The 15695-nt window shown below is 47.7% G+C and overlaps 1 protein-coding gene across 3 annotated transcripts; it reads left to right on the top strand.

Annotated features, from left to right (window-relative positions):
- Positions 1–3257: 3257 nt before the first annotated feature.
- Positions 3258–11326, top strand: A4GALT (alpha 1,4-galactosyltransferase (P1PK blood group)). Of its 3 annotated transcripts, none has more exons than XM_069951813.1 (2): positions 3258–3361; positions 9775–11326. In XM_069951813.1, the coding sequence occupies exon 2, from the start codon at positions 9806–9808 to the stop codon at positions 10862–10864; it is 1059 nt and encodes a 352-aa protein (XP_069807914.1). In that variant the 5' UTR covers positions 3258–3361; positions 9775–9805; the 3' UTR covers positions 10865–11326. The 3 variants fall into 3 exon arrangements, with proteins under 3 accessions (XP_069807914.1, XP_069807920.1, XP_069807927.1); XM_069951819.1 differs by lacking the exon at positions 3258–3361 and adding an exon at positions 7675–7759; XM_069951826.1 differs by lacking the exon at positions 3258–3361 and adding an exon at positions 9186–9676.
- The last annotated feature ends 4369 nt before the right edge of the window (positions 11327–15695 follow it).

Raw genomic sequence — 15695 nt, forward strand, 5'->3', positions numbered from 1 at the left:
CTGCTGCCTCCCTCCCTCCATACCTGCTGCCTCCCTCCATACCTGCTGCATTCCTCCCTCCATACCTGCTGCCTCCCTCCATACCTGCTGCCTCTCTCCCTCCATACCTGCTGCCTCCCTCCATACCTGCTGCCTCCCTCCCTCCATACCTGCTGCCTCCCTCCCTCAATACCTGCCTCCCCCCTCCATACCTGCTGCCTCCCTCCCTCCATACCTGCTGCCTCCCTCCATACCTGCTGCCTCCCTCCCTCCATACCTGCTGCCTCCCTCCCTCAATACCTGCCTCCCCCCTCCATACCTGCTGCCTCCCTCCCTCCATACCTGCTGCCTCCCTCCATACCTGCTGCCTCCCTCCCTCCATACCTGCTGCCTCCCTCCATACCTGCTGCCTCCCTCCCTCCATACCTGCCTCCCTCCCTCCATACCTGCTGCCTCCCTCCCTCCATACCTGCCTCCCTCCCTCCATACCTGCTGCCTCCCTGCATACCTGCTGCCTCCCTCCCTCCATACCTGCTGCCTCCCTCCCTCCATACCTGCTGCCTCCCTCCCTCCATACCTGCTGCCTCCCTCCCTCCATACCTGCTGCCTCCCTCCATACCTGCTGCCTCCCTCCATACCTGCTGCCTCCCTCCCTCCCTCCCTACCTGCTGCCTCCCTCCCTCCATACCTGCTGCCTCCCTCCCTCCATACCTGCCTCCCTCCCTCCATACCTGCTGCCTCCCTCCCTCCATACCTGCCTCCCTCCCTCCATACCTGCTGCCTCCCTCCCTCCATACCTGCTGCCTCCCTCCCTCCATACCTGCCTCCCTCCCTCCATACCTGCTGCCTCCCTCCCTCCATACCTGCCTCCCTCCCTCCATACCTGCTGCCTCCCTCCCTCCATACCTGCTGCCTCCCTCCATACCTGCTGCCTCCCTCCCTCCATACCTGCCTCCCTCCCTCCATACCTGCTGCCTCCCTCCCTCCATACCTGCCTCCCTCCCTCCATACCTGCTGCCTCTCTCCATACCTGTTGCCTCCCTCCCTCCATACCTGCTGCCTCCCTCCCTCCATACCTGCTGCCTCCCTCCCTCCATACCTGCTGCCTCCCTCCCTCCATACCTGCTGCCTCCCTCCCTACCTACCTGCTGCCTCCCTCCCTCCATACCTGCTGCCTCCCTCCATACCTGCTGCCTCCCTCCCTCCATACCTGCTGCCTCCCTCCCTCAATACCTGCCTCCCCCCTCCATACCTGCTGCCTCCCTCCCTCCATACCTGCTGCCTCCCTCCATACCTGCTGCCTCCCTCCCTCCATACCTGCTGCCTCCCTCCATACCTGCTGCCTCCCTCCCTCCATACCTGCCTCCCTCCATACCTGCTGCCTCTCTCCATACCTGTTGCCTCCCTCCCTCCATACCTGCTGCCTCCCTCCCTCCATACCTGCCTCCCTCCCTCCATACCTGCTGCCTCTCTCCATACCTGTTGCCTCCCTCCCTCCATACCTGCTGCCTCCCTCCCTCCATACCTGCTGCCTCCCTCCCTCCATACCTGTTGCCTCCCTCCCTCCATACCTGCTGCCTCCCTCCCTCCATACCTGCCTCCCTCCCTCCATACCTGCTGCCTCTCTCCATACCTGTTGCCTCCCTCCCTCCATACCTGCTGCCTCCCTCCCTCCATACCTGCTGCCTCCCTCCCTCCATACCTGCTGCCTCCCTCCCTCCATACCTGCTGCCTCCCTCCCTACCTACCTGCTGCCTCCCTCCCTCCATACCTGCTGCCTCCCTCCATACCTGCTGCCTCCCTCCCTCCATACCTGCTGCCTCCCTCCCTCAATACCTGCCTCCCCCCTCCATACCTGCTGCCTCCCTCCCTCCATACCTGCTGCCTCCCTCCCTCAATACCTGCCTCCCCCTCCATACCTGCTGCCTCCCTCCCTCCATACCTGCTGCCTCCCTCCATACCTGCTGCCTCCCTCCCTCCATACCTGCTGCCTCCCTCCCTCAATACCTGCCTCCCCCCTCCATACCTGCTGCCTCCCTCCCTCCATACCTGCTGCCTCCCTCCATACCTGCTGCCTCCCTCCCTCCATACCTGCTGCCTCCCTCCATACCTGCTGCCTCCCTCCCTCCATACCTGCCTCCCTCCATACCTGCTGCCTCTCTCCATACCTGTTGCCTCCCTCCCTCCATACCTGCTGCCTCCCTCCCTCCATACCTGCCTCCCTCCCTCCATACCTGCTGCCTCTCTCCATACCTGTTGCCTCCCTCCCTCCATACCTGCTGCCTCCCTCCCTCCATACCTGCTGCCTCCCTCCCTCCATACCTGCTGCCTCCCTCCCTCCATACCTGCTGCCTCCCTCCCTACCTACCTGCTGCCTCCCTCCCTCCATACCTGCTGCCTCCCTCCATACCTGCTGCCTCCCTCCCTCCATACCTGCTGCCTCCCTCCCTCAATACCTGCCTCCCCCCTCCATACCTGCTGCCTCCCTCCCTCCATTCCTGCTTCCTCCCTCCCTCCATACCTGCTTCCTCCCTCCATACCTGCTGCCTCCCTCCCTCCATACCTGCTGCCTCCCTCCCTCCATACCTGCTGCCTCCCTCCATACCTGCTGCCTCCCTCCCTCCATACCTGCTTCCTCCCTCCCTCCATACCTGCTGCCTCCCTCCCTCCATACCTGCTGCCTCCCTCCATACCTGCTGCCTCCCTCCCTCCATACCTGCTGCCTCCCTCCATACCTGCTGCATTCCTCCCTCCCTACCTGCTGCCTCCCTCCATACCTGCTGCCTCCCTCCCTCCATACCTGCTGCCTCCCTCCCTCCATACCTGCTGCCTCCCTCCCTCCATACCTGCTGCCTCCCTCCCTCCATACCTGCCTCCCTCCCTCCATACCTGCTGCCTCCCTCCCTCCATACCTGCCTCCCTCCCTCCATACCTGCTGCCTCCCTCCCTCCATACCTGCCTCCCTCCCTCCATACCTGCTGCCTCCCTCCCTCCATACCTGCCTCCCTCCATACCTGCCTCCCTCCCTCCATACCTGCTGCCTCCCTCCCTCCATACCTGCGGCCTCCCTCCATACCTGCTGCCTCCCTCCCTCCATACCTGCGGCCTCCCTCCATACCTGCTGCCTCCCTCCCTCCATACCTGCCTCCCTCCCTCCATACCTGCTGCCTCCCTCCCTCCCTCTGTACCTGCTGCCTCCCTCCCTCCATACCTGCTGCCTCCCTCCCTCCATACCTGCTGCCTCCTCCCCTTCACACCTCCAGCCCTGGGAGGTGTCAGGTACAGGGGTGTCACTGAACATCTGGGACTTCTTATCACATGACACTGACACTGACTGGAAATGAGACGTCTCTCTGCAGCGATGACCGGAACGACATATCAGGTACGACTCCATACTGCCAGACAAATCTCTACAGGTGCAGCAGAGCTGAATATGTCATTGAGCTTTATTTTTAGTGAGTGAAGAATACAGGGAAGGATGGGCGAAGCAACAAATGACACGCTCAGGGCTACTCCACCTGTAGCAAACCCCTCTCTGCTATATATGCTACACTCAGGTCTGCTCCACCTGTGACAAACACAGCTCTGCTATATATGCAACATTCAGGTCTGCTCCACCTGAAACAAACCCAGCTCTGCTATATATGCAGCACTCAGGTCTATTCCACCTGAAACAAACACAGCTCTGCTATATATGCTACACTCAGGTCTATTCCACCTGAAACAAACACAGCTCTGCTATTTATGCAGTACTCAGGTCTACTGCACCTGAAACAAACACAGCTCTGCTATATATGCAGCACTCAAGTCTGCTTTACTTGAAACAAACACAGCTCTGCTATATATGCAGCACTCAGGTCTACTCCACCTGTAGCAAATCCATCTCTGCTATATATGCTACACTCAGGTCTGCTCCACTTGAAACAAACACAGCTCTGCTATATATGCAACACTTAGGTCTATTCCACCTGAAACAAACACAGCTCTGCTATATATGCAACACTAAGGTCTTCTCCACCTGAAACAAACACAGCTCTGCTATATATGTAACGCTCAGGGCTACTCCACCTGTAGCAAACCCATCTCTGCTATATATGCTACACTCAGGTCTGCTCCACCTGTGACAAACACAGCTCTGCTATATATGCTACACTAAGGTCTATTCCACCTGAAACAAACACAGCTCTGCTATATATGCTACACTCAGGTCTATTCCACCTGAAACAAACACAGCTCTGCTATATATGCTACACTCAGGTCTATTCCTCCTGAAACAAACACAGCTCTGCTATATATGCAACACTAAGGTCTGCTCCACCTGAAACAAACACAGCTCTGCTGTATATGCTACACTAAGGTCTGCTCCACCTGAAACAAGGGCTACTCCACCTGTAGCAAACCCATCTCTGCTATATATGCTACACTCAGGTCTATTCCACCTGAAACAAACACAGCTCTGCTATATATGCAGCACTCAGGTCTGCTCCACCTGAAACAAACACAGCTCTGCTATATATGCAACACTCAGGTCTACTCCACCTGTAGCAAACACAGCCCTGCTATATATGCAACGCTTAGGTCTGCTCCACCTGAAACAAACACAGCTCTGCTATATATGCTACACTCAGGTCTATTCCACCTGAAACAAACACAGCTCTGCTATATATGCTACACTCAGGTCTATTCCACCTGAAACAAACACAGCTCTGCTATATATGCTACACTCAGGTCTATTCCACCTGAAACAAACACAGCTCTGCTATATATGCTACACTCAGGTCTATTCCACCTGATACAAACACAGCTCTGCTATATATGACACACTCAACTCTTCTTTAGTTTAAAGATTCATCTGACAATGGGGTCGAACAACCTCGGCACTGCTACATGTATACAGTATTCAGTGTTAGCGCTCTCAGAGGAGGGAGGGGTCCTGAGCGTATATATGCGCACCCTCGGCTCAGCTATACAAGCACATGCTCTCAATGAGGATCAGGAAACATGCGGCTATCACACTCCTCATCTCACGGCTGCAGCGCTGAATGAACACGGCTGAATCTTCTATATTTCTGCATAAATTTGACCTAAAGCATAAAAAACAGATATATTAGATCTGGAAGGGGGGTGACATACTTCACCTCGCTGCTCTTACGTCTATCTCCTATCTGTAAAGAAGGATCTACTGACCGCCATACTGATGCCTCCATACAGGCAGGATAGAGCGCGAACTGAAAAGTACACAGAAGCCCTGGGGGTTCCCGTGCCCTCGGGAGCATTACACACACACACACACACTTGTGCAAATTTGTTTACATGTAAATACCGCCAGCTATTGCCAAAATAATAAATGATACCACCATCCACTGCCCAAATAATAGTGTATATAATGTATAAATAATACCACCATATAATATCCATACAGTACCATCATCCACTGCCCAAAGAACACTGCATATAATGTATAAATAATACCGCCATATAATATCCATACAGTACCATCATCCACTGCCCAAAGAACACTGCATATAATGTATAAATAATACCGCCATATAATATCCATACAGTACCATCATCCACTGCCCAAAGAACACTGCATATAATGTATAAATAATACCGCCATATAATATCCATACAGTACCATCATCCACTGCCCAAAGAACACTGCATATAATGTATAAATAATACCGCCATATAATATCCATACAGTACCATCATCCACTGCCCAAAGAACACTGCATATAATGTATAAATAATACCGCCATATAATATCCATACAGTACCACCATCCACTGCCCAAATAACACTGTATATAATGTATAAATAATACCGCCATATAATATACATACAGTACCACCATCCACTGTATATAATGGATAAATAATATCACCATATAATATCCATACAGTACCACCATCCACTGTATATAATGTATAAATAATACCGCCATATAATATCCATACAGTACCATCATCCACTGCCCAAAGAACACTGCATATAATGTATAAATAATACCGCCATATAATATCCATACAGTACCACCATCCACTGTATATAATGTATAAATAATTCCACCATATAATATCCATACAGTACCACCATCCACTGCATAAATAACACTGCATACAATGTATACATAATAGCACCATATAATGCTCACATAGCCATTCTTGTCCTATATCTTCCATACAACATTATGACTATTTTTTATGATTATCAGTCCAAAAAATACCGCCATAGAGCAGATAAGTGATACCGCTATAGGGCTATGTTCCCACAATGTACAAATGCGTGCAGGTAACAACTATTGTTTGCAGTAACATTTACCTTATGGGAACATAGTCTATTCTTCATCTTATAGCATACAGGTAATACTACCATAGAGTGGCAATGTAACCCTACCAAATGTTCTATACCCAATAACTCCATATGGTGTCCAAAATATACTGCCACATAGTTTTTATACAAACTGCCATTCAATACCTATATAACACTTCTATACAGTGTATAAATAATACCACCATGTAGTATCCAAACAAAGTACCCACATAACATGCTTCTATTCAGTGTGTATATAATGCTGCCATATATTTTTCCTTCAATACTGCCATTCACTGCCTATATAGTACTACCGAACAATGTATAAATAAAACCGCACTGAAGACTGCCGACATTACTCTGCCATATATTCTCAATACAATATTTACATTTGGTGTCCAAAAAATACTGCTATTTATTTTTCATCCAATACTTTTCATAGAATACTGCTATACCACCATAGAGTATCCAAGTAATACCACCATATAGTATCTAAATAATACCGCCATAAAGTATCCACAATCATAGAGTATCCAAATAATACAATCATAGAGTATCTAAATAATACCACCATATAGTATCCAAGTAATACCACCATAGAGGACACAAATAATACCACCATATAGTATCCAAATAATACAATCATAGAGTATCTAAATAATACCACCATATAGTATCCAAGTAATACCACCATAGAGGACACAAATAATACCACCATACAGTATCCAAATAATACAATCATAGAGTACTCGAATAATACCACTAAAGAGTACACAAATAATACTGCCATACAGTACACAAATAATACCACCATATACTGTAGTATACAAATAATACAGCCATATTCTCTCTACACATTCTCTCTGTAAATAATACTGCTATACACTGGTGGTCGGGGGCAGTGGTCTGTGCTTCTCCTGGTGCCGCAGACTCAGGCTTCCCCAGGCGCCAGCTCTATATCAGGTAATTACATAATAGTTTACATATTATATCCATTATCGTCATTAAGGTGACATTACACCGCCATCTATCTTCCAGTCAATGTCGTCTATTGTTCCCTGTTATCTCTGAAGTTTCCACCATATTTCATCTTCTGTGTGTGTGAGTGGAGATCACTGAGCTTAGACCCCAACAAGTCCTTAGGGAGCAGATGATGTCATAGCAGGAGCTGCAGGGAGCAGATGATGTCATAGCAGGAGCTGCAGGGAGCTGATGATGTCATAGCAGGAGCTGCAGGGAGCAGATGATGTCATAGCAGGAGCTGCAGGGAGCAGATGATGTCATAGCAGGAGCTGCAGGGAGCAGATGATGTCATAGCAGGAGCTGCAGGGACCAGATGATGTCATAGCAGGAGCTGCAGGGACCAGATGATGTCATAGCAGGAGCTGCAGGGACCAGATGATGTCATAGCAGGAGCTGCAGGGAGCAGATGATGTCATAGAGGGAGCTGTGGGGACCCAGGGAGGTATGTCTTTTTTATTCTTTTTATAGAGCTATGTGCCTGTATATATACTGTATGTGCCTATATATACACTGTATGTGCCTGTATATATATACTGTATGTGCCTGTGTGTATATATATGTATATATATACTGTATGTGCCTGTATATATACTGTATGTGCCTGTATATGTATATATATACTGTATGTGCCTGTATATATACTGTATGTGCCTATATATATACTGTATGTGCCTGTGTGTATATATATATGTATATATATACTGTATGTGCCTGTATATATATACTGTATGTTCCTGTGTGTATATATATATGTATATATATACTGTATGTGCCTGTGTGTATATATATGTATATATATACTGTATGTGCCTGTATATATACTGTATGTGCCTGTATATGTATATATATACTGTATGTGCCTGTATATATACTGTATGTGCCTATATATATACTGTATGTGCCTGTGTGTATATATATATGTATATATATACTGTATGTGCCTGTATATATATACTGTATGTTCCTGTGTGTATATATATATGTATATATATACTGTATGTGCCTGTGTGTATATATACTGTATGTGATTATATATATATGTATATATATACTGTATGTGCCTGTATATATCAGTTTTGTTGAACCTTTCCTACATAGCACATCTTCCTCCTCCTCCTCTTCCTCTTCCCGCTTTGCTTCTTTCCCGGCATTTGCTGGCTTCCCACTTGGCTCCGCATCAAGAATCTTTCCAGAGGTGACAGCTTTATAACATTATAGAGGAAGTGATTACAAGCTAGTAAACACTTTATAGCGTGAGATCATAAACTTCACTCTCCTCCGCATAGAAACAGGTAGGACGACACCCGATCAGTCAGACTCACCGGCTGAGATGCAGCGATCAGTCATTGATGATAGACACGGACATTGCAGCAAACGTTTTCACACCTACAGAATAGCCAGGGGGCGCGGTGGTGTAAACGTATGGATACATATAGGGGGGGCCTAAACCAATATGTACAGCCACATTCCATAGTATACATATAGTTAGAATAATTTCACTCTCGACGTGTTTCCCCTTGAAACCTTTTAATTTCCTCAGGGAACAAAAAAGAACAAGAGCAGCTGTACATAGGCTGATGACGATAGAGCAGGGCACTGATACTGCGACTCGGCTACAGGTCATCCTGGGCAGGTGGCGGTCTTTGATATAGATTATGCTGAGTCAGGGTATAACCAGGTCACATGGCAGTTAGTCTTATATACAGATAACACTGAGGTAGTGGTAGTATCGACATACAGTATATGACACAGACCCTTCCCCATGTGACTCAGCGTGTGGAACTGAGGCGTGAAGATCAGAGATAACCGATGACGAGACCTGATACCCATCTATAATTCCATCGGAGTTCCCCTCACCGTGTTCTTTGTCCTTTCCCTGAAGAACCACGTATAACTCTGAGAAATGTGCGGGAGCGAGGCTTAAGATGGTGCCTGTCCATACGTGTCTAGCTGCAGGCGTGTCTCTTCTATCCTCAATGTCATTGACATGCCATAAAGTCTTCTCCAACGTCATCGAGACCTTGACACAATGGTACAAACCCCGGTGTAGAGGTGGAAGATCCTATGGCTGCGATGGTGTTAGGTCTAGATGCCAAGATGGTAGGGATGATGCCACCACCTGACACCACCGTTAGGTTGGGGGTTCATCAATGCTCCCCATAATATAAGGGAAGACCTATGTTCCTCATGGTTGGACCCAGTTCAGGTTGACTCCATCCAAGCACCTGGAGGTCCATAGTGTCCACCACCTTCTGGTGCTAGGACTAGGATGAGGGACGGGAGGTATCTGCCACTTTCCACACCCGTGCTTGGTTGGGTTGTATGTGAAGAACAAGAATTTGAGTGACAGCTCTTGAAGGTACATGTCCACCTTGAGGCTTATCGGGTCGCGTACAGGGCCATGAAACTGGTTTTTCTGACGACATTTTTGACCTCATTCTTCTTCTCTTTTTGCAGATACCAAAAAATTCTACGATCTGACGAAAACATGAAGCCCTCCGACTGTCTATCCTCGGGGGTCACGATGAGGGTGAAGTCGTGGTCCATGTCATTGGCTTCCTTCACTTCGGTTTCCTTTATATTCCTCCTCGTGTATTTGAAGTTCACCTCGGTGACGGAAGAGGAGGCGCGCCTACATCATCTACCTAAGGAGGTCAGCTGTCCAGAGTCCATCCCGAATCCACCCAACAGCCCCGAATCTAACAATGGTGGTCATGGTGGTGGCATCTTCTTCTTGGAGACCTCAGACAGGACTAGTCCAACCTTCCAAGTGATGTGTGCGGTAGAATCCGCAGCTCGAGCCAACCCCCACACGAAAATAACTATGATGATGAACGGGTTAACGGGCAACAACCAGTCTCTACCCCGAAATTTTGGCATCTCTCTTCTCAGTTGCTTCTCGAACGTGGACTTTGTTCCTTTAGATTTCAAGAAACTGTTTTCGGATACGCCTCTTAGCTTGTGGTACTCCAGAGTAGAAAGCCATTGGGAACTAGTGGACTACCCGACTCTCTCAGATGCCTGTCGGCTGGCCATCCTCTGGAAGTGGGGTGGCATCTACCTGGATACGGATTTCATCGTCCTCAAGAATTTGTTGAGTCTCACCAATGCCATGGGCCTACAATCGTTGTACATCATCAACGGAGCGTTCCTCACCTTCCAACCCCGGCACAAGTTCATCGACCTCTGCATGAAGGACTTTGTGGACACTTACAACTACTGGTTGTACGGACATCAAGGCCCTCAGCTCCTCACCAGGGTCTACAAGAGGTGGTGTGGGACCCGAAGACTAAGGGACAAGAGCAGCTGCAGAGGGGTCAATGTTCTTCCCAAGGAAAACTTCTACCCGGTCGACTGGCAGGACTGGAAAAAGTTCTTTGAGGTGATTGAGCCGAAAGAGATGAAGAGGTTGTTGAGGAACAGCTATGGGGTCCATCTCTGGAACAAAAAGAGCCAAGGTCAACGTCTGGAGGAGGGAACGTTTCTGGAACATCTTCAGCTGAAGTACTGTCCTACGACAAATAGTCTGATGAAGATGTACCTTTAAGGAAGGGCCCAACCGGCCAGTGATCCATATGGCTTATGGTGGGGTGGTCGGAGGAGACCCAAGAACCTTGAGGCTGAGATGGTGTCTCTACCTTGACCACCACATTTCACTAGAGAGGGTTGTTTCTTACTGGCCAGAGGTCCCTATGCCCCCCCTCCTCCCTGCCCCCGCAGGTCCCGGGGGCGGGGTTACACCCTTATTTATCACGTAGACTTGAATACCCTGTTTTGAGTTTTACCTCCAAGATGTCCGAGCTTTATTAACAAGTGCCGTCCATTTCATACGTTCCAATGACTCTAATGGCGAGGAGCGGACTCTTCTTATCACAGCCGATAGTTAAAGGGGTACTCCTGCAATTTTTTTTTTTTTTTTCAAATCAACTGGTTTCAGAAATTCATACAGATTTGTAATTTTTTTCCAGTCCTTATCAGCTGCTGTATGTCCTGCAGGAAGTGGTGTATTCTCTCCAGTCTGACACAGTGCTCTCTGCTGCCACCTCTGTCCATGTCAGGAACTGTCCAGAGCAGGAGAGGTTTTCTATGGGGATTTGCTACTGCTCTGGACAGTTCCTGACATGGACAGAGGTGGCAGCAGAGAGCACTGTGTCAGACTGGAAAGAATACACCACTTCCTGCAGGACATACAGCAGCTGATAAGTACTGAAAGACTGGAGATTTTTAAATAGAAATAAATTACAAATCTATAGAACTTTCTGACATCAGTTGATTTTAAAGAAAAAACATTTTGCCACAGTACCCCTTTAAGGCTTTCCAATCCAACAGAGTCTCACTTTATGGCAGCTGTAAAAGAAAATCGATTGTTGAGCTAAGATGACAGATGTTGTGTACAATGAACTTTCTAGGTGGATTTATCCTATTTTAAGTGACTGTCTCTTCAAATTCCTGGTGTAAAAGGGAAACAATGACCTCATCTGCTTGGTCCTGGTGGTGGTGACGCTGTTACCACACGTGGCCCAGCATCTTGGTCCTGGTGGTGGTGGCGCTGTTACCACACGTGGCCCAGCATCTTGGTCCTGGTGGTGGTGGCGCTGTTACCACACGTGGCCCAGCATCTTGGTCCTGGTGGTGGTGGCGCTGTTACCACACGTGGCCCAGCATCTTGGTCCTGGTGGTGGTGGCGCTGTTACCACACGTGGCCCAGCATCTTGGTCTTGGTGGTGGTGGTGCTGTTACCACACGTGGCCCAGCATCTTGGTCCTGGTGGTGGTGGCGCTGTTACCACACATGGCCCAGCATCTTGGTCCTGGTGGTGGTGGCGCTGTTACCACACGTGGCCCAGCATCTTGGTCCTGGTGGTGGTGGCGCTGTTACCACACGTGGCCCAGCATCTTGGTCCTGGTTGTGGTGGCGCCGTTACCACACGTGGCCCAGCATCTTGGTCCTGGTGGTGGGGGCGCTGTTACCACACGTGGCCCAGCATCTATTAGATCTGCTTATGGGAGAACCTGCTCGGCCTGTTCTGACTTCCCATTAAAATTAATGGAAAAAACGTTGTCAATGTATCCAATGCTCCGGGGCTTCCCTGTCCTGCCCCTGCTCACAGGTGTATGCAAATATTTGATCACAATGAGATCTGACGGGTGAAGTCGAGTAAAATCAGATGTAACCCGATCTCTCAGCGTCAGTAATGTGTTGTAGTAGGTTTCTGCATTGTTGGCTGTATATATATATATATATATATATATATATATATATATATATATATGTATATATGAAGAGACCAATAACCATAGAATGAGGACTGTGGGGTGTGGCCAATGACATCACTGACATATCCAGTACAGCGCCCCCTACAGGACATCTATTGATGATGAGAGGAGCGGGCAACTTCTATGATCAGATTCTGAGAGAGGAGGCCCGTAATAAGAAAACGGGAGTGTCCTTAAAGGGGAACTCCACTTACAATAAAATTCATCCCGCTGTCTAGAATCAGGTTGAGCAGTATTAAAGTCAAGGCTGTGTGGGTATTACACTGTATATAAAATGGGTTGGCTGCTGTGTGTATTACAATGTCCTATCAAAGCTGAACAAGTGGGAACAAGTGTATCTCCTATCAGAAGGCTGGAAAACTCTAAGCCCCGCCCCCGAGGAGCTCTCCTTGCTTCTTCAGTCAGGATTCCAGGAATAGGTGACGCATGGCCCCCCTCAGCTCTGCTGGTCATCTGGGGAGGGAGGGGCAGGAGTGACAAGCTATTCAGTAACACAATAGCGCCCCCTAGTTCTCAATCAGCTCCCCTATAATAAGGCGCAGGTCTGGTGACTCTTCGCTTCCTCAGACGACACAATGACGAGGATCTGTCGTCTCCTCAGCACTCGAGTTTATGAATGAGATGTAATAGTAGACGCTTTATCAATGGGGATAATCTAATCAAAGACTATAATAAAAGCCAGAATATAATATAATAATACAGTGTAATATAATAATACAGTGTAATATAATATAATACAGTGTAATATAATATAATAATACAGTGTAATATAATATAATAATACAGTGTAATATAATATAATAATACAGTGTAATATAATATAATAACACAGTGTAATATAATAATACAGTGTAATATAATATAATAATACAGTGTAATATAATAATACAGTGTAATATAATATAATAATACAGTGTAATATAATATAATAATACAGTGTAATATAATATAATAATACAGTGTAAGGGTGCGTTCACACCTACAGGATCTGCAGCAGATTTGATGCTGTGTTCAGTTATTTAAATGAAATCTGCTGCAGATCCTGTAGGTGTGAACCCACCATAATATAATATAATAATACAGTGTAATATAATATAATAATACAGTGTAATATAATAATACAGTGCAATATAATAATACAGTGCAATATAATATAATATAATACAGTGTAATATAATATAATAATACACTGTAATATAATATAATAATACATTGTAACCTCTGGTGTAACCTCAGTGACCTCTGGTGGTTAGTGACAGTACAGCACCCCTATCATCTACTATCTGCAGTGACCTCTGGTGGTGAGTGACAGTATAACACCCCTATCATCTACTATCTGCAGTGACCTCTGGTGGTGAGTGACAGTATAACACCCCTATCATCTACTAACTGCAGTGACCTCTGGTGGTTACTGACAGTACAGCACCCCTATCATCTACTATCTGCAGTGACCTCTGGTGGTGAGTGACAGTATAGCTTCCCTATCATCTACTATCTGCAGTGACCTCTGGTGGTGAGTGACAGTATAGCTTCCCTATCATCTACTTTCTGCAGTGACCTCTGGTGGTGAGTGACAGTATAGCTTCCCTATCATCTACTTTCTGCAGTGACCTCTGGTGGTGAGTGACAGTATAGCTTCCCTATCATCTACTTTCTGCAGTGACCTCTGGTGGTGAGTGATAGTATAGCTTCCCTATCATCTACTTTCTGCAGTGACCTCTGGTGGTGAGTGACAGTATAGCTTCCCTATCATCTACTTTCTGCAGTGACCTCTGGTGGTGAGTGACAGTATAGCTTCCCTATCATCTACTTTCTGCAGTGACCTCTGGTGGTGAGTGATAGTATAGCTTCCCTATCATCTACTATCTGCAGTGACCTCTGGTGGTGAGTGACAGTATAGCACCTTTATCATCTACTATCTACAGTGACCTCTGGTGATTAGTGACAGTATAGCAACCCTATCATCTACTATCTGCAGTGACCTCTGGTGGTCAGTGACAGTATAGCTTCCCTATCATCTACTATCTGCAGTGACCTCTGGTGGTGAGTGACAGTACAGCACCCCTATCATCTACTATCTGCAGTGACCTCTGGTGGTCAGTGACAGTATAGCACCCCTATCATCTACTATCTACAGTGACCTCTGGTGGTGAGTGACAGTATAGCACCCCTATCATCTACTATCTGCAGTGACCTCTGGTGGTGAGTGACAGTACAGCACCCCTATCATCTACTATCTGCAGTGACCTCTGGTGGTGAGTGACAGTATAGCACCCCTATCATCTACTATCTGCAGTGACCTCTGGTGGTTAGTGACAGTACAGCACCCCTATCATCTACTATCTGCAGTGACCTCTGGTGGTGAGTGACAGTATAGCACCCCTATAATCTATCTGCAGTGACCTCTGGTTGTTAGTGACAGTATAGCACCCCTATCATCTACTATCTGCAGTGACCTCTGGTGGTTAGTGACAGTACAGCACCCCTATCATCTACTATCTGCAGTGACCTCTGGTGGTGAGTGACAGTATAGCACCCATATCATCTACTATCTGCAGTGACCTCTGGTGGTGAGTGACAGTATAGCACCCCGATCATCTACTATCTACAGTGACCTCTGGTGGTTAGTGACAGTATAGCACCCCTATCATCTACTATTTGCAGTGACCTCTGGTGGTTAGTGACAGTATAGCTTCCCTATCATCTACTATCTGCAGTGACCTCTGGTGGTGAGTGACAGCATAGCACCCCTATCATCTACTATCTGCAGTGACCTCTGGTGGTGAGTGACAGTATAGCACCCCTATCATCTACTATCTGCAGTGACCTCTGGTGGTTAGTGACAGTACAGCACCCCTATCATCTACTATCTGCAGTGACCTCTGGTGGTGAGTGACAGTATAGCACCCCTATCATCTACTATCTGCAGTGACCTCTGGTGCTTAGTGACAGTATAGCACCCCTATTATCTACTATCTGCAGTGACCTCTGGTGGTGAGTGACAGTACAGCACCCCTATCATCTACTATCTGCAGTGACCTCTGGTGCTTAGTGACAGTATAGCACCCCTATCATCTACTATCTGCAGTGACCTCTGGTGGT

Source organism: Dendropsophus ebraccatus, chromosome 1 (genome assembly GCF_027789765.1).
Source record: "Dendropsophus ebraccatus isolate aDenEbr1 chromosome 1, aDenEbr1.pat, whole genome shotgun sequence".
Lineage (NCBI taxonomy): Eukaryota > Metazoa > Chordata > Amphibia > Anura > Hylidae > Dendropsophus > Dendropsophus ebraccatus.